We start from the raw sequence: 21,909 nt of genomic DNA, 5'->3' as shown, positions 1-21,909 counted from the left end.
GATGATAGTGTTCAATATTGGCCTTGTGTGATTGCTGTTATTGGGGATTATATCATGAGATGAGCTTTCACTATGAAGGTGTTCCTAGATGTTTCGAAAGAAAGTTACAGTCAATAGGGTTAATTGTGGAAGTCTGGATTGATGAGATGTCAAGACTCATGAGAAATTTTCTATCAGGTTGTCAGATGATTGAAAACTTGAGAAGTGAGACTATTGTTTTTCAGATATTGATTGGGGAAAGTATCGGCAAAAATATAAATAAGTCAGAAATATTTGGCAAATGGATATGATGAAATGAACTGGCAGGATCTCTCGTTTTTCTTTCTTTCTTTCCTTCTTCTTCTTCTTCTTCTTCTTCTTCTTCTTTTTTTTGTGTGGGGGTGGGGGTGGGGGTGGGGGTGGTGGGGGTTGGGGTGTGGTTGAGGATTGGTTCATCTGAGTCTTTTCCTTTTCTTTGTCTTCTACTTTCTACTTTCTTCTTTTTCCTCATTTTTTTTTTTCCGTTTGGTGTCTCTCATTTCTCTCATAGGTAGAAAGCATCTGTTTCTGGTACTAATAAAAAGTGGAAAAACATTGGCACTTGAGCTTGGTAACTAAAAGTGTTTTCTGTGTATTTTAGTTGATTGCTTTGAATGGGCTCATAAAAGTTTCTGTTCTTGGGTAGGGTGTTCTTTTCTGGATGAATTACAGTTCCTGGCCTTTGGATGCTCTTGGTTTGTGTGGGCAATGATATTTACTGCCAACTTCTGGGGATGTTTGCATTTATTTCATTCTTTATTTCTGTTTCAGGAGCCTAGCAGCGTGGAGAAAATTATGGAAATTGATGAGCACATAGGGTGTGCAATGAGTGGTTTGATTGCTGATGCTCGTACACTTGTTGAACATGCACGTGCCGAAACTCAGGTACGTCATTGTTTATATCAGATTGCCCCAATTACTGTGGAATTTGCTGAATATTGATTATGTGAATTTCTTTACCAGAATCACAGGTTTTCATATGGTGAACCAATGACTGTTGACTCGACCACACAAGCTCTATGCGATCTTGCCCTACGTTTCGGAGAAGGCGACGAAGAGTCCATGGTTATAACTAAATTTTCTGTTTTATATTTCTATTATACCTGGGGCACTTGAAATAGGGAAAAAAGTGAAGCTAGTTGTTATGTGCTGTCATTAATTTTTCTGACTGATTCTTGTTGAAGAATTTGTCCAGTACTTGCTTAGTTACTTGAATAGGATGGTTAACGTTAAAGTGTCTAGGTACAATGTAGCTAGGTTTGTGACTCATCCTTATGCAAGCTGTAACCCTAATTTCTTATTATAACAAAGGTGTCCTCTGTCACATTAGACATGCCAAATCATTCTCATATTTATATTTCAACTTGGTATCAGAGCCAAAAACCCTACTTAGTTTTTCTTTTCCACTGCCACCATTAGGGCTCTCTCCACATGGTCTTGGGGCTCCGGCTTCCCTGGTCAAGCATGGTTGACTGAACCATGCACTGCATTTGACCGCCTAATCCTACTGACATGTTCCCTCACCACCACCTGATCGTGCAGCCTACCTGCTCGCGCGCCAACGCCGCCTGTTGTGCCTCCCTGGTCTCGCCTCCCTGCTCGCGCCCCCACACAGCCACTGCTGCTCGCCTTCTTTGCAGCCCTGCTGCCATTGCTGTTTCTCGCTGCCGCTGCCCACCTCTCCTTGCAGGCTCCACTGCCAAGACTATTTGACTATGACTGGTCTGTTATAGGCCTACACTCCTTTAGTGGGTCGGATATGGGTAGAGGAGGGGTTTTTAAAGGGGTGGGTTGGGTTATATAAATTACCCGAGTACAATGGGTGGTCCACCGGGAATTTAGAAAACATATTAAGTAACTGGATCGGGAGATATTGGTTCAGGGGGGCGAATGGCGGTTCAGAGGAAAATTGGGTTGAGTGAATTGAGTGGTGTAATAGGTTCGGATGTGAGGGAAGGGATATAGGAGAGATACGAGAAATAGATGTTGGAGGGGATTTCGCCGAAGGCACAACGACCATAAACTAGCCATAAACTGAGAGAAAGGACAAAAAAAGTATTCTATGGCATTATCACTAAGTAAATTTTTGACGGATAAATTAAATTGATTCTGAATTTCAGCAACAAAGGCACAAAAAATAGAAAACAACTCAAAATGGTGCTTCATTAAATAAATCCAGGTAAAAATGGAAGCACCATTCTGAGTTGTTTTCTATTTTTTGTGCATTTGTTGCTGAAATTCAGAATCAATTTAATTTATCCGTCAAAAATTTACTTAGTGATAATGCCACAAAATACATTTTTGGTCCTTTCTCTCAGTTTATGGCTAGTTGTGGTATGGTAATCAACAACAATTATGAAGATAGACATTCACAAGGCCCTTATGAAGATAGACATAATAATCAACAAAAATTCTTTCCCTTATGAAGATAGACATAATAATCAACAAAAATTCTGTCACGAGATTGTCCGAGGTTTCAACCGCAAATCCCACTCCTCTGCTGCCCTTATGAAGATAGACATTCACAAGGCCTTTGCCTCGATCCGGTGGGACTTCATCTCCTCTATCCTTTTTCAAATGTCGTTTCCCCCTCCTTCGTTCACTGGATTCATTTATGTATTTCCTCACCTCGCTTCTCTGTCGTCCTCAACGGAAGCCCTGCCGGATACTTCTCCGCTGTTGGCATAAGATAAGGTTGTCCGCTCTCGCCCTTCCTCTTCTGTCTTGCCATGGAAGTCCTCTCCTGTTCCATCCAGTCCTCCACTGATCATCACCTAATCTCTCCTATCCCCAAATGCAAATCCCTTATGCTCACCCACTTGGACTTCGCAGATGATCTCATGATCTTCTCCAAAGCTGATCCCGCCTCTGTTTCCAATATCATGTCCTCCCTTCGGGCCTTCGATTCTCTCTCTGGTTTGAAAATCATTCTCCTTAAATCCAATCTCTTCCTTTCAGGTGTCTCGGGCTCTTGCCGGGCCCACTTGCTTGCCACCTCTGGATTTACCCCCGGGACGCTCCCCGTTAAATACCTGGGTCTCCCCCTTAATTTCTTCTCGGCTCTCTCCTCATCATTGCTCCCCCATTCTTGATTCTATCCGGAAGCGGCTCCAGCTTTGGAAAGGCAAACTCCTCTCCCATGCTGGGCTCCTCGTTCTCATCAAATCCGTCCTCCAGTCCCTTTTCCTTTATTGGTCGGGCATTTTCCTCCTCCTCTCCATCTCTAAATCCATCAACTCCCTTCTTTGTACCTTTCTCTGGAAGGGGCAGGAGGCTACTCGTTTCCTCCACCCTATGAGTTGGTTCAATGTTTGTCGGCCCAAGCCTGAGGGAGGTTTGGGTCTCCGCAAAATCAAGGATATCAATGCGGCTGCCATCTTTAAACTCATCTGGAAAATCATCTCTAAGCAGAAGAGCATTTGGGTCTCTTGGGTCTATTTCAATCCCCTCAAAAGAGATTTCTTCTGGATTGCCAATCCCTCTGTTGATGCTTCCTGGATTTGGAGATGCATCCTCAAGGTCAGACTTCAAGCCCTCTGCTGTCTCTTACACCATTTGTTGTGGTTTCGACTCCTTGCTCTGGCTTGATCCTTGGCACCCCGTGGGCATTCTCCTCCCCCTTCTCCCCCAGAATCATTTTCTCCGTAGGCTCGTCCTGATTATCCACTCTTGCCTCCATCCTCTCCCCTTCGAGCTGGGCACCCTCCCCTTCCGCCCCCTTTGTCGGACCTCTGGGCCGCCCTCCCCCCCATTCCTCTTGGGCATCGCGGATTATCGGACTCCATCATTTGGCTGCCCTCCCCTCTGGCCACTTTTCCTCTTCTTCTGCCTAGAACTTCGCCCATTCCAACGACCCTCAAAGACCCTCTTCTGCCTTGGCGTAATCTCACCTGGTTTAAAGGCCACATCCCCCGCCATAGTTTCACGGCCTAGCGAGTGCTCTCCTACTATCTCCCAACTCAGCCTTTCCTTCACTACCGGCACATTCAGGTTCCCACCTCCTGTTGTATGTGTTGGCATGGTACCGAAGATGTTAATAATCTTTTCTTCTCTTGCCCTTTATCCGCCTCTATATGGAAAATGTCCTTTCTTATTGCTGGCCCTCAAACCGATCCATTCTCCCCCTTCCCCGAGAATGGATATGGGTAGACATGATGTTCTTTGGCTCCACCATTTGTGACACAGTTGGGAAACTTGCATTTTGTGCCACCATCAACCACCTTTGGATGGAAAGAAACCTTCGTAGATGGACTACCAACTCCCGCTCCTTGGAAGGGATTTGAAAGGCCATCTACTTTGATGTTTTCTCCAAAGTTAGATCCCTCACCCACCGCCCGGTCCGTGACACCCCAAGGAACAGGCTCATTATTGTCTCCTGGGGTCTTTCTTCTTCTTTCATCTCCCCCCTCCCCCAAATGGCTGTCTCGCATAGTTGGTGGTTAGTGGCATGGTTTGTTTGCTCCTTCTGGGTTTTGTTTATTTTGGTTTTTTCTTCTGTTCCCCTAGAGTGGCTCTTCCTTGTTGGCTTAAGCCTCTCCCCCCCTTTTTTCCCCTTGTATATTCTTTCTCTCTTGGTACTGAATTATTTATTCATCCAAAAAAAAAAAAAAAATCAACAAAAATACCAAAGTATCTAAAACCCACCTTAGAAATAATGGGACAAGGATCCTATACATCCGAATGAACCAAAGTAAAAAACCCACCTTAGAAATAATGGGACAAGGATCCTATACATCCGAATGAACCAAAGTAAAAGGGTTCGCAGACTGTTTATTGACTCTAGGAGAGTAGCTTACATGGTGAAGCTTTCCAAACTGAGAGACTCACACTTTAAACTAGAAATAGAACAAAAATGAGAATCAAGCTTCTATAAACTCTACAAAGATTGATGGCCTAAACGACAATGAAACTGATTAGGCTTAGAATACTTGAACATGCAATTGAAGAACTGTCTTAAAAAAGATATAGCTCCCCAACCCGACGGCCTCTATCAATCATCTTCTTCGTCATAAGGTCCTGAAAACACATGAATGAAGAGAAAAGTTTACGGAACTGTTGTAAACTTGAGTCAATTTGCTCACAGACAAAAGATTAAAAGGAAAATTTGGTAATTGAAGGACAAACGATAATGACAAAGAAGAGTTAATACGGATATTGATAGTGCCTTTGACTTCACAACAGATCTATTAGCCAATGTGATAGTAGCAGAAGACTCTTGAAATGAAAAAAATATACCTGACACACCAGACATATGATCCGATGCTGAATCAATTATCTAGGGAGGAGAAGAGGAGGAAGACATACAGTGGCATTACTTGTCTGGACAAAGTAGCCGTTGAAGGCTGAGGAGGCTGAGTTTGAAACTAAGTATACCGTGCAAATTCTTGATTGTCATCTTGACCATTTTACCCTCAGACGTTTAATGACTTCACTCGTTGGTCCTAATCATCTGTCTTCCCCACCTTGCCTTCTCTCTTACTTCTATTAGTGGGGAATGATGATCGCACCCACGTTCAGCTATCTATTAATACGTTCCCACCTACATGCCTAACCGCTAGGGCCCATCCACATACATTCTAGATGAATCTTTCTCATTCCTCACTGTCCTTGGGTCTTGCTTCGAAAGCTGTCATGTAAGATTACAAAGAGGACTGCTACCGTAACTGCTTGTCGGTACAACTCTTCCTTTCCACTCCTGAGAGAAGACTAAGTAATTGTTGCCAAGTTGGCAAACTGCTTCTGAGGAGGTTTGTCATGAATTTTCCAAAAAAACCGTTGGATATGTCCTGGTTTTCCACAATGGGGTGGCATGTTCATGCTGCCCCTGAACTATCTGAAGTATTGGAGTTACTAGAAGGTTGCCCCTTACCACCCCCACTGCCAGTACTATGTGTTCCACCATGATTATTATTCTAAGAAACAAGAGTGGAGCTCTATGTTGATGTAGAATCATGAGAACTCTCTCAAGATACCCATAAGGCTCGAGAAAAGCTATCTGCAAGAGATGCCACTTTGTCATCTCCAAGAATCTGAGAACGAACAACATCATACTCTAGTCCGAGACCACCCAAAAATCCCATAATTGTGAGCTGCTCTCGCTTGTTCTACATCTTCTGCATATTACCACTAATAGAAAGTAAAGAGTTTTGCTCCTCATACATCCTCTTGAAATCAACAAAGTATTGAATATTCTGTGTAGAATACATAACTTTCAAATAATCCCACGGCTCCTTCACAGTGTCTATGTGAGTAACAATATCAACTATAGAGTTATCCATTGAGTTCAACTGTCCCAAAATACTTGCATTAAGAGTATCCCATTTAGTGTTTGTAGCAGGTATTACCTTTGTTAGATGATCCTATTGATCACGATCAATTAAAACCAGCTGCACAATTTTCTTCCACTGTTGAAAATTGGCAGCTCTTGCAAGCTGCTTGTCTGTGATCATGTGAGAGGATGAGGATACCACCTCGGTAACAACACTCTTTGCTTCAGCTTCAGCCATAATCACAAAATAATAATAAAAAATCAAATTCCAAAACCCTGTAAAAAATCGATTTTGACAAAACCTTGCTCCAGAGAAAATTTATCTAAAACCCTAACAGGGAGATAGATCACAAGAATGATTGATTCAACTTCACTAAGTAATCGAAACCAATCCAAACTGATGCACATATTCAAACTCCAACCAAAAATTTTAATAAAAACAGAGATAATAAGAATCGACTCAGAGAACAAAACCCTAAACTGGATAGTTAAGGAAGACAACTGCGGTTCACTGTAAGGGACCATAGATGGTGCTGCAATTTGGACCGAATGTCCATAGTATGTTGCTGAACAAAACCCCCAAAGGATTTGAGAAACAAGCTTCAAATGTGAAGGATATCCCAAAAATTGATTTTGGTAGGAGCCAAACCCTAAAATGTCTAATCGATTTTCTCCCTTGGAGGAAATCTTGTCTTTGAACAGTGGAATCAAATCAGCAACACATCACTACGAATGCCATGAGTCGATCCTTCAAATGGTTGATTGACTATGATCAGCCAAGCTTCTATTCCAAAATTCCAAAAACTAGGGGATGCAATCAATCCCTCTGAAAATCGATGTGACCTTTAGGATCAACAGTAACAGCCAATGAAGAAGAAAGACTTAATTTGTTTAAGGACCAAGCTTTGTTACCATGTAAATAATAAGAAAGATGAAGAGAAGGAGAAGAGAATGAAAGAGGCTGTACATTGGGAGTTACAATAGTAGTGTTGGGACTGCCCTCCTTCAATCATACAGATAAGAAACTAGAAAGTACATCTGAAATAGGTAACCAACTAACTTAGTAACTCTTAACAGGATAAGGTCCACTAGGACCAAAATAACCCTAAGGGGAATCGTGACTTGCGCTAAACAGCAAGCCACAATTCCTCTCCTTTCTCAATATTGACTTCTAACAGTCTTTTCAGGATTTGGTGATGAGCGCAATGATTGGTTATGGTATGGTCTAGGATGGGCTGTACTATCGGGAAGCAGTTCCCACTACAGTGCTAACCGCTGTAGTGGTTGGAAGCTTGTGGGATGTAAATGGGTCTTTACTGTAAAGATCAGGGTCATAGTTGTCACGGCATCAAATCGATCCAAGGCAGTGGAGGGGTGGCTAATTGATTTGGCGATGAATCGCCCGTTATGGCATTGCCATGGCGGTCAAATCACCCATGTGTCATTTTTTATTTTCCTTATTTTCTAAAGTTATTTAGTATGCTATTTTTTTATTTTCTCTATTTTCTAAAGTTATTTAGCATGCTACAAGCCTATAATATATACCCTATAACATATAAAACCAACATTAAGCAACATCAAAAATCAACATAGACCTATCAAAATACCCTGCATTTTACAAAAAATTGACTGCCTAGTGAATCAGGCGTGACCTGGCGTCCATGGCGGTGCCATAGCGACGCCTATCAGCCAATGGCAACCGCCATTTGTGAGTCACGTAAATCGTAGCACTGCCATGAACTTTTTCTACCAGGACGCCAAATCGCCGCCTTGGTGATGCCTAGGCGACGATGATCAGGGCAGATGGCCTTATTGGCTATTGAGAGGTACAAGGCCAGATTAGTTTCCAAGGGCTTTACTCAGACCTATGGCATAGATTACCAGGAGACCTTGCTCCAATGGAAAAAATGTACTGCTCTACTATCCTATCCTGCTAACCTTGGGTAGAATCTCCAATAGTTAGGCGTGAAAAATGCCTTCTTAAATGGTGATTTGGAAGAAAAAATCTATGTGGACCATCCCACTGTGTTGTGAGTTTACATCTAATACCGGGAAAGTATGCCGGTTACAGAAATCACTTTATGGTCTAAAACAGTCACCACGGGTCGGGTTTGGTCAGTTTCTCAAAGCTATGCTGCAATTTGGTTACAAGTAGAGTCAAGCTGATCACACATTGTTTGTCAGACATGATGACAGTAAAATTACTTCTCTTATAGTTTATGTGGAAGATATAGGCATCACAGGAAATGATGATACTGCAATTTCTAAAATCAAAGCTCAACTTGCAACAGGCTTCAAAATTAAGGGTCTGGGGCCTCTCAAATACTTCCTAGGTATTGAAGTTGCATGATCTGACAAGGGCATCTTTATCTCACAAAGGAAATATGTCTTGGACCTTCTTAGTGAGACTAGCATGCTTAGGTGTAAACTTGCAGACTCTCTTATTGAGACTTATCATCATCTTAGCAGTAATGGTGGAGATCCAGTTTATCAAGAAAGGCACCAACGACTTGTTGGCAAGCTGATTTATCTTTTTCACATCTGTCCTGACATCGCATATGCCGTAGGGGATTGTGAGTCGATTCCTCCATGCTCCGCTATCCACTCACCTCAAAGTAGTGTATCATATCTTGAGGTACTTGAAATATGCTCTTGGAAAGGAACTCTTGTTTTCGAACAGCAACAATACCAGACCCAAGGCCTTTACCAATGTTGATTGGGCAGGTTCTGTTGATGATCGTCGCTCTACTTCTGGTTATTGCACTTTCCTAGGTGGTAACCTTGTTACCTGGACAAGTAAGAAACAATATGCGGTCTTAAGGTCCAATGCTGAGGCTGAATACTGTGCCATGGCTCAAGGAGTTTGCAAGCTTGTTTGGCTTAGGGTTCTACTCAGAGAGTCTTGGGATATCTACTACTGGTCCTATGCGGCTCTACTGTGACAATAAGGCTTCCTTCCATATCGCTCATAACCCAGTTCAGTACGATCGGACAAAGCATTTTGAGATTGGCTGACATTTCATCAAGGAGAAGTTGGAACAAGGTTCCATTTTTGTATTCCGTTTGTCACCTCAGAGAATCAGTAAGCTGATGTGTTCACAAAAGGCTTATCTTGTAACTCTACAAGTTGGGCATGCGTGATATGTATGCACCAACTTTAGGGAGAGTGTTAAAGTGTCTAGGTACAATGTATAGGTCTGTGACTCACCTGTGAATCATCCTTATACTAGCTGTAACCATAATCTCTTATTATAAATAAAGGTGGCCTCTGTCACTTTAGACAACCCAAATCATTCTCTTATTTTATATTTCAATTTTTTCTTTGTAAGGCTTGAGGATCTGTGCTTTACTAGAAAGTAGATACCATTGTCTTGATCTTAGAAGTTCGTTTTTCCACTTGAAGAGCAGAAAATAACATTTCAACTGAATGTATGAAAAATTATACACACTTGTCAGTGTCTTCCCCGTTCACCATAGTTGTCAAGGCGTCGCCTAGGCGTCCAGGCGGTTTGCCTGGGGCCTAGGCGACAGCCGCCTTGTTGAACTGCATGTTGCCTTCTGTTTCGGCACTTATTTATGCCAAATATCATTCAAGTAAATGTTTTTTATTTCGTTTACTTAAGATATTATTCATAAATAAGCAAATACCCCCTATTTGAATCCAATAAAAATAGTTTAAAAATCAAATTCCAAAAGGATAAAAAGTCAACCCCCCAGTCCAAGAACAAAAACTGGATTTTGGTTATATGAACGATTTTCAACTTTTAAATGCTAGGGTTTTTCTCAATTATGAAAATTTTATAAATTCTATCATGTTAAAATATTGCTAAAAACCAAAAGTCCGGTAAAAAAATATTTTGTTTTGATATTCATAAAATTATTTTCATTCAGGCGATTTTAACAGTATTCACGCACTTAAAAATAAGTTTGACTGAAGCATTACTTTGTCATTGCAACTCAGATTTAAGTAATCTTAGACTTGTTAGAAAGTTGGTTTTATATTATAACTAATACAAAAAGTCTCATGTAAAAATAAAATCATTTGACCAGTCAAACTTATTATAGAATTAGAGCATTTTTCTAAATGTTGATTTTTTATAACTTAATATGACTTAATGTTAATTTTTTATGATTTGATGTGGCTAAATGTTGATTTTTAATGACTTGATGTGGCTTAATCTTGATTTTTTAGGATACAAGGTATATATAACTTACTAAATAATGTTAGAAAATTGAAAAAATAAAAAATAACACTTGTTCGCCTAGTTCGCCTTAAGGCGGACGCCTTCTCGCTTAAGCGCTTAGACAACCCTCCACCGCCTTGGTTCGCCTTGCCGCCGTGACAACTATGCCGTTCACTGCACTAATTGTATTCTTGCAGTTGTAACTAGTTTGACTTCTACTTCCAAAAAATTGGAACCTGTTGTTCTATCCCGCAATTATTTTGCTTATAATATATAAGATTCTGTGGTGTCTTTGGCTTGAATCCCTAAATATGTTTCTTTGAAATTTTGTAAAATTGTTCAATAAATGTTAGTTTTTTTTGCAATCTATTCAAATAAGGTCTTAGTGCACTGGCATGCAATTCATAAATGCTACCCATTGATCAGTGTTGAAATCTCAAGCAGTTCAACTTTTATTAGAAATAACAGCTACTGATCTAGTGGTCCCTCACAGTCCAACCATCAGAACTGGACAGTCTGCTGACTTGTCAACCGTTCTTGAGACTCCGTCGTTCAATCATGTGGTCAAATGACCCTGAACAAAAAATGTTTTTCCAATACTTTTTTTTTGGATGAATAAATAAATTCATTACCAAGGAGGAAAAGAAAATACAAGGGGAAGAGGGGGGGATCACAAACACCTAGACATAGGGCAGGGCCCAAAGGCACATGAAAAGGATACATTAGTTGGGGGGGGATAATAGATACAAGGAGACCCCAGGACACAACAATGAGCTTGTCCTTCGGGTGTCGGTGACTGAATGATGGGTAAGGCAGGCAAGTTTGGAGCTAACATCATAGTAGATGGCTTTCTAATTCTTATCAAAAAAGGGAGAGTTGGAAGTCCATCTACGAAGGTTGCACTCCATCCATATATGGTTGATTGTAGAACAAAAGTTGAGCTTCCCAGCTGTATCACAGATGGAGGATCCACGGAAAGTCATGTCCACCCAGATCCATCCTCTACTCAATGGAAGGATTGGTCTGCGAGAAGGCTAGCAAATATTAAGAACTCTCTTCCAGATGGTGGAAGAGAAGGGGCAGGAGAAGAAAAGATGATCAACATCCTCGATGCCATTCCAACAAAGGCAACAAGAATGAGAGACCTGGATGTACCAGTGGATGAGGAAAGACTGCGTAGGGAGGCAGTTGCATAGAGCTCACCAGATAGTGAAACTATGGCTGGGGATGTGGTCTTTAAACCTGATAATGTTTCTCGAAGGGATGGGGAGGACCTTTGAATCGAATGAGATCCCAGGTAGAGGTCGAAGAAGACCGACCCAAGCAGAACGGGGTACAGACAACTAAGTCGTCCCTACCTCTATAGCTTGGGGGAATGGGGGAAGGGAGGCTCAGAGGTCAGCAAGAGGAGGAGAGGAGGGGGGAGGGGTACAAAAATGTAAGAGTTAAGAAGGAGGAGAATTTGGTAGCTCGACTCAGGCCAGAGGAGTGCATAATCCTAGGAGTTACCAGGGCAAGGAGGATACCTGAAGGGTCCCAAGGGTCCAGCTAGAGAGAGGTCTAGGAACCACTGCCAATGGAGTAAGAAATGGCTCCCAAGGCTATAGGTTTGGAGGAGAGGATTTTACTCTAGATCCAAGAGGCATCAAAGGAGGGAGACAGACCAGAGACAGTTGATTTTGAGGAGGGAGGAGTAGACCCAAGAGACCCAAATACTATTCCTAGATTCTCCTAAGGCTAAGCCCACCTTCGGATTTGGGAAGGCAAACTTGATCCTAGCTAAAAGGGTGGAGAAATTTAGAGGAGTCTGAACCTTTCCAAAGGAAGTAGCAAAGAAGACTCTTAATGAGTTTGATGGAAGAAGCAGGGAGCACAAAGATACCAGTCCAATAAAGGTACATAGATTGAAGAACATATTGAATAAGGATAAGGAGCCGCGTGTAAGAGAGGAGTTTGCCTTTCCAAAGCTGAAGCCTCTTCCTAAGAAGGTCAAGGATAGGAAAGCAATGGCGGGCAGAGAGCTTGGCAGTGATGAGAGGGCGGCTAAGATATTTGACTCGGAAGGTGCCAATGGAGAAGCTTGTGATTTGGAGAAGAAGGGATTGGAGGGGATCTGAGACTCTAGAGAGAAAGAGACAGGATTTAAGGAGGTTGATGCGAAGGCTGGAGAGGGATTCAAAGAGGCGGAGAGAGGATATGATGGAAGAGATAGATGAGGGGTCTGCCTTAGAGAAGATCCTGAGGTCATCGACAAATACCAGGTGGGTGAGGAGGGCTTTGCATTTGGGAATGGGGAGATAAGATGAAGGTCAATAGATGATTGGATAGAGTAGGAAAGCACCTCAAGGGCAATAAAGAAAAGGAAAGGGGAGAGGGGACAACCTTGCCTGATACCAACTGAGGAGGGAAAGTAGCTGGCAGGGCTACCATTGATGAGCACGGAGAAGGAGGGGGAGGAGATACAAGAAAGGAACCAATAGACAAAAGTGGGCAGAAAGGACATCTGAATCAAGGCTCTAGAGATGTAGTCCTAGCGGATGGAATCAAAAGCTTTGTGGATGTCAATATTGAGCAAGGAAGCCAAGAAGTGGGATTTATGGTCAAAACCTATGACAATCTCATTGCAAAGAATGATATTATCAATGATGCTTTTGCTCGCAATGAAGGCCGATTGATTTGGGCTGGCAAGGGAGTCGATAACCCTCTGAATTCTGTTGGCTAGAATTTTATCAATGATTTTGTACAAGAGGTTGTAAAGAGAGATGGGCCTGAAATTAGGTAGGGAGTCAACCCCCTTTTTCTTAGGCATAAGACAGAGGAAGGTATGATTGATCCTCTTAATCTGGCAAGGGTTAAGGAAGAAGCTTCTGCTGGCAAGGATGAGGTTAGCAAGGATGATGTGCCAGTAGGAGGAGAAGAAGCCCATGCTAAACCCATCCGGCTCAGGGGCCTTGTTGGATTTGTGGGAGAGGACGACAACTAAGATTTCAGCATCTGAGGGAATGGCCTGAAGGGGAGGAGGGGGGGGATGAATTTGTTGAGAAGGTTGGGGGGATGGGGAGCGGGGGGCTAGGGTGAGGGGTGGAGAAGATCGGAAAAGAATGAGGCTTCCTCATCTTTGATATCTTCAGGATGAAGGGGGAGCCATCTCTGGAAATGAGTTTGGTGATGGAATTAGCATTAGTCCTAGCTTTGAGAGATTAGTGAAAGTAAGTGGAGTTGGAGTTTCCAAGCTCCAGCCATTTAATACATGATTTTTGCCTGAGGAAGCTTTCTTTTTGAGCGAGGAGGGAGGAAAGCTCAGCTAAAACAACTTTTTCTTTTTCCAGGGAGACATTAAGGAGGTCCAGTTGAAGGCGAGATTGGATAACATAAAGCTTGTCTCTACAGGAAGAGACTCTGGAAGGGATATTTCCAAAGGAATTAGAGTTCTATATCTTAAGAGAGCAGATTTGACATTCTTGAGCTTCCTCGCAAAGGTGACTAGGGGAGTGGATAAAGCTTGGACGGGGATTGCCCAAGCTTCATGGACAATAAGGAGGAAATCATTGTGGAGGGTCCACATGTCAGAATTTGAAGGGCTTGGGACCAGAAGAGGTGTGAGGTTAAAACAAGCATGGGAGGAGGGAAAGGAGTCAGCTAAGCCTCGTTGACAAGAACCTTGTCCAACTTGTAGGCAACTCTAGCCGAACCACTCCTATGGTTTTGCTAGGTGAACTTGGCACCAGACCATCTTAGGTCGTTCATGGCAATATCATCAATGCAGTCATTGAAGGACTACCGAAGGGAGATCGATGGGGACTCCCCCAACCTTCTTGTGACTAGCTCTAAGAACATTAAAATCTCTCGCTAGACCCCAAGGGAGGGGGCAGTGGAAGAGGTGATGGAACGAAGAGTAGACTAGAGTGAAAGCCTGTCTTGCACACTGTTGTGCGCATAAATGACAGTGAAAAAGAAAGTAGAGGGGCCAAAAGGGGAGGAGATGGAGAGATGGATGGCTTGAGAAGAGGAGATGACAGAGATGCTGAGGACAAGGGGATTCCAGAGAATCCAAATACGCCCATTAGGGCAATGAGCATAGTTAGAGAGGAAGGACCAGGAGGGAGCAATAGAGGAAGCGATATGGGGGGCATTAGACTCAAGGACACGGGTTTCAAGAAGACAACAAAGGGATGCATAAGAGGGATAGAGAGGAGCGGATGGAGGCATGTTTGGCGGGGCAATTGAGGCCACGCACATTCTAGATTGTCCAAGGAATCATTTGGAAGAGGACGGGTGGGCAGAGAATGCTTTGAGGATTGGAGTTGGTTGGAGCCTGGCCAGTAGGATTTTTATGTCTTTGGTGGTACTCCTTAAGTGGGGAGGCCAAGGAAGAGGGGGTCACAACCGGGGCCAAAGTTCCATTGGAAAGAGCCAAGGTCCGAATGGATCTGGGAATCTTCAGGTTGGCGTGGTAGCTTCAGATGCAATGACAATAGTCTTGGGGGGGGGGAGCCAAAGGAGGCCAATGGTAATAACTTGGAAGGCATTGGCGCATTGGTATGGCTAGCACCTTTTCTAGCAGCTCTGTGAGTGGAGGATGTAGTTGGGGCAAGAGGGGCCTTCCCGGACCTGAGTGCAGCAGTCGCAGTGGTCTCAAGAGGAGCCTAAGAAGATTTGGTCTTCAAGGGGAGGATGGCTAGTGGTAGAACCTGTCGTAAACCCAGTGAGGTGAGCTTCAGAGTTACTTGGCTGGAGGCTAGGGATATGGGCAGCAGATGGCCCCGGCGGAAGGCCAGGGAGGAGGGTCGCATCAGGCCCTGACGCGGGGCTAGAGGAGGGATGTCGGAAATAGTCGGAGCTGTGGCAGGGCTTGGCAGAGTGCCAGGAATGAGAAAAGCAACATGCCCTGTGGGAGGCCAATGATAGAGTATGGCGGAATTCCAGGGTTAATAACCGACGATGAGCGAGCTTGTTCGAAAGTAGCAGGGGCATCTCTGACAATGGTAGGACTTGGCGGTAGGTTAGGCGAGGAGATGACAAGGCAGGCTGCGCTGCAGGGGCCGAAGGGTTGGAGCTGACGCCTTCCAAGGCGTGAGAAGCGAAAATAGCAGGCGGAGGGTAAAAAAGTTGGTCAATGGAAGAGACATAGAGGCCCTCGGGCGAGAGAGATGACACTACAGGATGATGGGCCATCGGACGAGGAAGATGGCAGATCAAGGCATTGAGGAGGGTTGTCTGGTCAAGAGGAAGGGTCGGGCGGGTTGAGATGGATGTGATGATGGACGGGTGGATAAAGGAGAAAGGGTTTAGTGATTGTAGGAAGCTGGGTTGTCGGGCAGGTCAGGACACAAGAGGAGGTCAGGAGGATGGTTCAGCAAAAGGAGGCTGGGGAGGGTCTGGTCTAAAGGTGGACCAGGCTGCGAAGAGAGAGTGGCAGAAGTGGGGAGGGGGAGAAGAGGGGGAAGAGAGTTGGTGGGAGTAAAAGAGTCAGAACGGATAGAAGAATGAGAGGAGTTAAGAATTAAGAGAGGAGGGTGGTTCGAACAAAGGGCTGTGTCAGAAAGAGGCGGCAAGGGAGCAGTGAGGGCGATAGGAGAGGGAGAAGGAGAGGAAGAAGCATCAACACCAGAGATGGCAGGAGAAGTGGCTGCTTCAGTCGAACGGCCAGTGCGAGGGGACATGCTGTTATCATCAGAGCAGCAGTGGTTGGACAGGAGATCAAATCGATTAAAACCAGTTGGTAAAAGGGAGAATCCAACGGACCAATAGATTTGGCCCTGGAAGCAGGGGAATTAGGGTTCTCGGAGCGATGAAGCACCGTCATGCGGCTTCTGTCCCTGCGAGGCTTTTGACGGTGTTTCTGAGACAAGGGCTGATGGGCCAGGAACTTCAGTATGAGCAAAGATTTCTTCGGGTGGGGCATTCTTGGGGGCACATATAGTAGAGTTATGCCCAAAAGTCTTGCAAAAGGTGCAAGGAGGGGGCAGCCAGTCTTAGTGTCTCACTTGGGAGAAGGAGAACCCTTCTTCATCATGGGTGGCAACAGAGTTTGGAGGATCAACATCAGCTGTAATTTCAATGAAAATCTGGCGAAGGCCAGCTGGTCTTGGAGTCTTGTTCTATGATAAGAGTAAAGAGGTTTGCCAATCACATAACCTATTATGCTGAGGCCGTGAGCACACCAGTAGTGGAGCGGCAAATTTGGGAGAGAGATCCAAACCAGTTTTGATTTGAAGTCTACCTTGTAGAGGGAGAGATGCTGATCCCATTGCCTGAGAAAAATTGCTTTCTTACCAACCAGCCAGGGGCCTCCTTCAAGGGCAAAATTCTTTTCTTCTCATTTGAGAAGTTGAATATGAAAATTCCATTGTCAAGGAGAAAATTGACAGCATGCCAGAGACCTTCCATTTCCGAGTGAGCGAAGCATTGACGGTAGGGGAAAGGGGTGCGACTACCCAAAAAATGACAGATAATGCAATTCTTCCATTTGGATATATCCGAGTCAAGAGATCCCACCGGACATTCAACCGGAGAATCCCTGTAGGTAGTGGGGGGAATGAAGGAGAGGGGAAGGCCAACACGAGAAGGGTGGGTGGATGAGGAGGCAGTAGAAACCCAAGATTTAGGAGGGAGGGAGGGACCGGAAGTAGGATGAGGGTCCAGGGGGGGGGGCTGGAATCAGAGATAGGAGTGGTAATAGTTGAAGGAGGGAGGGAGGGAGGGAGGGTTGCCGATGGTGGAAACTGCTGGAGGGGTAGGTGGCATCAAAAGAGGTAGGGGGAGGAGGGGCAGGGGAGGTGAGAGAATGGAGCCATCATAATATCAGTACTATTGTTTTTCCAATACTTTATCCTTCTTAAAATGTTGAGATATGATATTTATGCAATGGCTGTTGAGTTGCTTCTGTCAATCAAGCTGGATGGTGAATTTTTTTTTTTTTTTAATATTCTTCCTGGCTTCCAGCATCTGCTACTTAATGGTGGATATGAGTCTTTTATGCTAATGTTTGAATGATCATCTTTTCTTTGTACAGTCTCGACCTTTTGGTGTCTCACTTCTTATTGCTGGTCATGATGAGAATGGGCCTAGCTTGTAAGTACATTTTATTGATTTTGTGAAATTCCTATTAAAAATAGTTATTGTTTTTGCTGGCCACAATTACAATCTGGCTAATGACATTGTTTTTGTGCTTACATTCTTCTTTATAATTTAAAAAAAAAAAAAAATTAATGTATCTGAAAAATTGTCTATTTTTTATCAATTTTTTTTTGGTAGAAAAAAAGATGTGCAGATGGCCTGCGCACATATCCTTGGATGTGCAGCACAGACTAGTTGTTCCATGCGGAAAAATGATGTAGCAATTTTGACTAGATATTATCCAGTTGCACTTACATGGTTGGACTGACATGAACCAGTCTGTGTACCCAGACCACAAAGAACCCGTCCAAACCTGGATTTTGGTGCAAAGGGTATTGAGGTATTTATCTATTTGTGGCAGTTATATTTGTAACTTTATTATTATTTTGATTCTGATAGCTGTCGTTAAGAGTCCAAGTTAGCTTCGAGTTCTGTTTTAGGATACGATTAAGCACCTCCATTGAGATTGATAGAGTTGAATAATGGGAATATAGTTGATTTTGGATGTTTGCTGTTTTGTGTGCCAAAGGGTTGGTTCTACTGACTTATCCTTTGTTAAGTGTTGCATATGGGTGCATGTTAGTGTAATGCGATAAGGGGAGTTTTCCCTCTATCGTGAGTTGTTGGTATAGTCAGCTTTGCCGATAGTTGTTAAGAGTTAGATTTGGTTTGTTATAGCTTCTTGCTTATTACGGCTCTATGTTTTGGGCGCACTTGGTCCAACGGTAAGGTATGAATGTTGCGACCTGGTGGTCAAACGGTCAAAACAGCCTCGACATTCTCGGGGTAAGGCTGTGTAGTTCTTGCCCCCCGGACTTCGCACATGTGGGAGCCTCGTGCACCAGGTACACCCTTTTTTTAATGTTTATGGTTCCTTCTCTAAGAAGGAATCCTGATGTAATCTGTTTTCTATAAATAAGATCTTTTCTCTGTCGGTTGTCTTTCTCATCTTCTTTCTTTCCTTTTTCCTTGGTTGCTGGTCTTCATATTCTGGTATTTGGTACATGGTATCAGAGCATTAGAGATCAGTGATCTTCCTTCAATTGGTTCCTGGTTTGAGAGTCATTAAAGGAATGTGGTTCTAATCTGATTGCAGCATCTATGCTGCCTATTGATTGGAATCTTCTCTAATTAGTGATAGCATGAAGGAAAATTAGGGCAGAATACTTCTAATACGTTCTCTATATGAAGATTCTGAAGCAACAAAGTCAGCATTGATCATCTACATACCTTCAGACTCAATTTCTGGAAAGTTTCTTCTCAGATCTGGTTTCTTAAATTACATTTTATCTAGCCATCTGATGAGGCTAATCTTTTTAGGTTTACTAGGACTCCATACAAGGTAAACTCGATCCAGATTTGGGGCCAATCTGCTGGCTTGATGCAATTTTATTTTACTTCAACTACTTGTGGCTGCTCTATTTTTTGGTCAAATTTGTGAACCATAGTTTCTGCAATTGCTACTACTCCAGGCATCTGAATCAAATTAGATTTTGGCACTTATTCTACTGGGTCGGACTCTTGTTCTATCCTTGTTTCAGGTTTATTTGACCTTTTGCTTGCTTGTGATCAGAAATCACCCAAATCTTGGTGTTATTTGCCCTATTTTGGGAAAACTTGCTACTGGTTACTGATTTGATCATATTACTACTACTGTTGATTCCTGATTGTGATTCTACACTATCTGGTACATTTGATTGAGTCTATATACTACTGGTTAGTGTTCTAATGGCAGATCCTAAACCCCCCTCCCCCAATGATATTGTACTAGTCTAGATTGCTACTATCAAACTCTGGAGCTTACAATTATCTTTTATAGGCTTAGGCCATGCAGGCATATATACATGCCAAAGGAAAGATGAAGTATATCACTGTTGATCCTCCTACTCCTGATCCGAAGGATCCATCCATCCTTGCTGCCTACAAAGAATGGATGTGTGATAATTTTATCCTCAAGATGTGGTTATGGAACAACGTTGAACCATCGATTGCCTCTAATGTCATTTTTCATACCCTTGCCAAAGGTGTTTGGGAAGATTTACATGAGAGATTTTCTCAGGACAAGAGTATTTCCCGGGTGTATGATCTGTATGAGAAGTTGTTCAACTTTAAAAAAGGAAGATGAGTCATTGAATGACTACTTTGCCAGTTACAAGGTTATCATTGAAGAACTCCAGATTCATCAACCACTTAGGGCCCGTTTGATAACGTTTCTGCTGTTTCTGTTTCAAGAAACGACAGTAACAGAAATTTCCGTTTCTGGGAACAGAAACAGAATTTTGGGTGTTTGATAAGAAAGCCAACTGAAACACTACTTAAGGTTAACGCGGGAATAAAGTTCGCTGAAACGCTCAGAAAGCCAACTGAAACACCTCCATCTTTGAAGCTCTTTCGAAGAGGAGCTCCAACAATGGCGGCTGGACGAGAGGTTTCAGTGGTAACGATAGGAGGTAAAGGTTTTTCTCTTTCTTCATCATCGGTCTTCGCCATTGCCAATGGTCTCTCCCAGGTAAGAATTGATTCTGCCGTCACTGATAAGCTAACTAAGAAACACTCCCTCTCTACGGTTTCTCTGAACAACTCGGAATCGAGATTTCTAACCCTAGAAGAATCCCGAGCTGCTCTTGTTGTCCTATTGAACAAGCTCGCTCTATCCAACGCTAGTATTCGTGACTTTCTTCCCGATTCGATTGTAGAAATCCTAAATGCTGGATTTAACCCCGAAAGCTTGGACTTTGGTTCTGTATCTGCATTTCTGGATTCCTTGTTTGCATTGAATTCGAGGAAGCCCGAGGTGGTTGGGGTGACGGATGGAGAGCTGGCTGTGTTGGAAAACTCTTCTGCCACTTTGGTTGGCATTTCTGCGCTTTTGGATCACTCCTCTTCAGTTTTGTCTACTGTTATTGATGTAGTAGCTTCACTAAGAATGGTAGTGATGCCAAACTCCGTCTTCAATATCGATTTTTTGTGCCCCATTTTTGTTTCGAGAAACGAGCGAAACAAGTAAAACTTGTTTCGTCATTCATGTTTCTTGAAGCATAAATTGTTATAAATTTCAATTTAAACAATTTATGCTTCAAGAAACAAGTGGAACGGAACACTTTTACCAAACGGTATTTATGCCGTTTCTTTGTTTCTGAGAACAAGAAAACACAGAAACACGTTTCTGGTTACGTTATCAAACGGACCCTTAATACTAATCAGTTGAAGCAACAACAGGCAGAATTTCATGTTGCAACGTTCTTGGCTGGTCTGAACCCTCAAAACCAGTCCATCAAAAGTCAACTTCTCACAGGGGGAGGGTACCGTCTCTCAATGAAATGTTCTCTCACATTTGTCGTTGGGCTACCTCTAAAAGTGACCCTTTCCCCAAGGATAATTCAGCCTTTATTGCTAATCGTAGACTTGGAGGATGAGGACGTGGCCATGGACAAGGTGGTTATGATACAGGAAGTCAACCAGTTGACAAAGTAGACTTGGAGGATGAGGAGGTGGCCTTGGACAAGGTGGTTATGATACAGGAAGTCAACCATTTGACAAAGCATCTCGTCAGTGTACTCACTGTGGCTGAACAAGTCATACTATTGACACTTGTTGGAAAAACATGGCAAACCTGAATGGGAAAATGAGATAGCTAATACAACTATGTCGGACATATACGGCGAGAAATTCTGGTGACACCACTCATAGTTCTGCATCTGGAGCATCTTCTATTGTGTCCGTCCCTTGAGATGATTATAACTAGATTCTCAAGTGTCTCCAACAGCTTGAGTCTGCATCCGCTTCCATCACCACAGCTACTTTAACTCACACAGGTAACTCTGCAATCCATTAATGTAGGACTAGATTTGACAAGTCAAACTAGACCCAAAACTGCAGGAAAATTAAACCAAAGAACAACCTGATACCCAAGCACACCCGCAATAACAACCAGCAGGACAATATTAATTTCAGCAGCTAATTGAATTCTGGACACCAGTATCGGCTAGGACAGAACAGCAGTAATTAAATTGACATAACCAGGAACTTCAGATTATTCATAGATGTTCAAATTAGTAGTAACAGTGATCCAAAATCGTAAGACAATAGTGTATAATCAGTCAGCAATCGAACTTAATTCTGGACGCAGCAGGTCACTAAAAGGCAAGGATTCAGTGATTTTTAATAACTCACAACTGACTGGACAGAACCAGCCAAAAATTGGGTCGAACCCTACTTGGACAATAGGGAACACTCGACCAAAAAACTGGGCCAATCCGACAACCAGATCTGGTTCTTCCAGTAGGGCCGATTGCTCTGTTTTGCAGAAAATTTCTGGGC

General features: G+C 43.1%; 1 protein-coding gene and 1 long non-coding RNA gene across 2 annotated transcripts in view; one reads left to right on the top strand and one right to left on the bottom strand.

Annotated features, from left to right (window-relative positions):
• The first annotated feature begins 711 nt into the window (after positions 1-711).
• The window catches only part of LOC122061860 (proteasome subunit alpha type-5-like), a 33,857-nt gene continuing 12,659 nt past the window's right edge, over positions 712-21,909 (top strand). Inside the window, exons 1-3 of the mRNA XM_042625376.1 lie at positions 712-903; positions 982-1,083; positions 17,486-17,544. Of these exons, the coding sequence (XP_042481310.1) occupies positions 727-903; positions 982-1,083; positions 17,486-17,544 (338 nt within the window). The 5' untranslated portion in view covers positions 712-726. The remainder of the gene's footprint in view (positions 904-981; positions 1,084-17,485; positions 17,545-21,909) is intronic.
• LOC122061861 lies at positions 4,556-4,919 on the bottom strand. Its single transcript, XR_006134731.1, has 2 exons — positions 4,722-4,919; positions 4,556-4,662 (listed from the first exon to the last, which is right to left on the bottom strand). It is a non-coding gene; the product is annotated as an uncharacterized LOC122061861 (long non-coding RNA).

The sequence above is a fragment of the Macadamia integrifolia genome, chromosome 14, assembly GCF_013358625.1.
Source record: "Macadamia integrifolia cultivar HAES 741 chromosome 14, SCU_Mint_v3, whole genome shotgun sequence".
In the NCBI taxonomy this organism is placed as follows: domain Eukaryota; kingdom Viridiplantae; phylum Streptophyta; class Magnoliopsida; order Proteales; family Proteaceae; genus Macadamia; species Macadamia integrifolia.
Note: the sequence above shows the minus strand (reverse complement) of the source record. Positions and strands in the feature narration are given on the sequence as shown.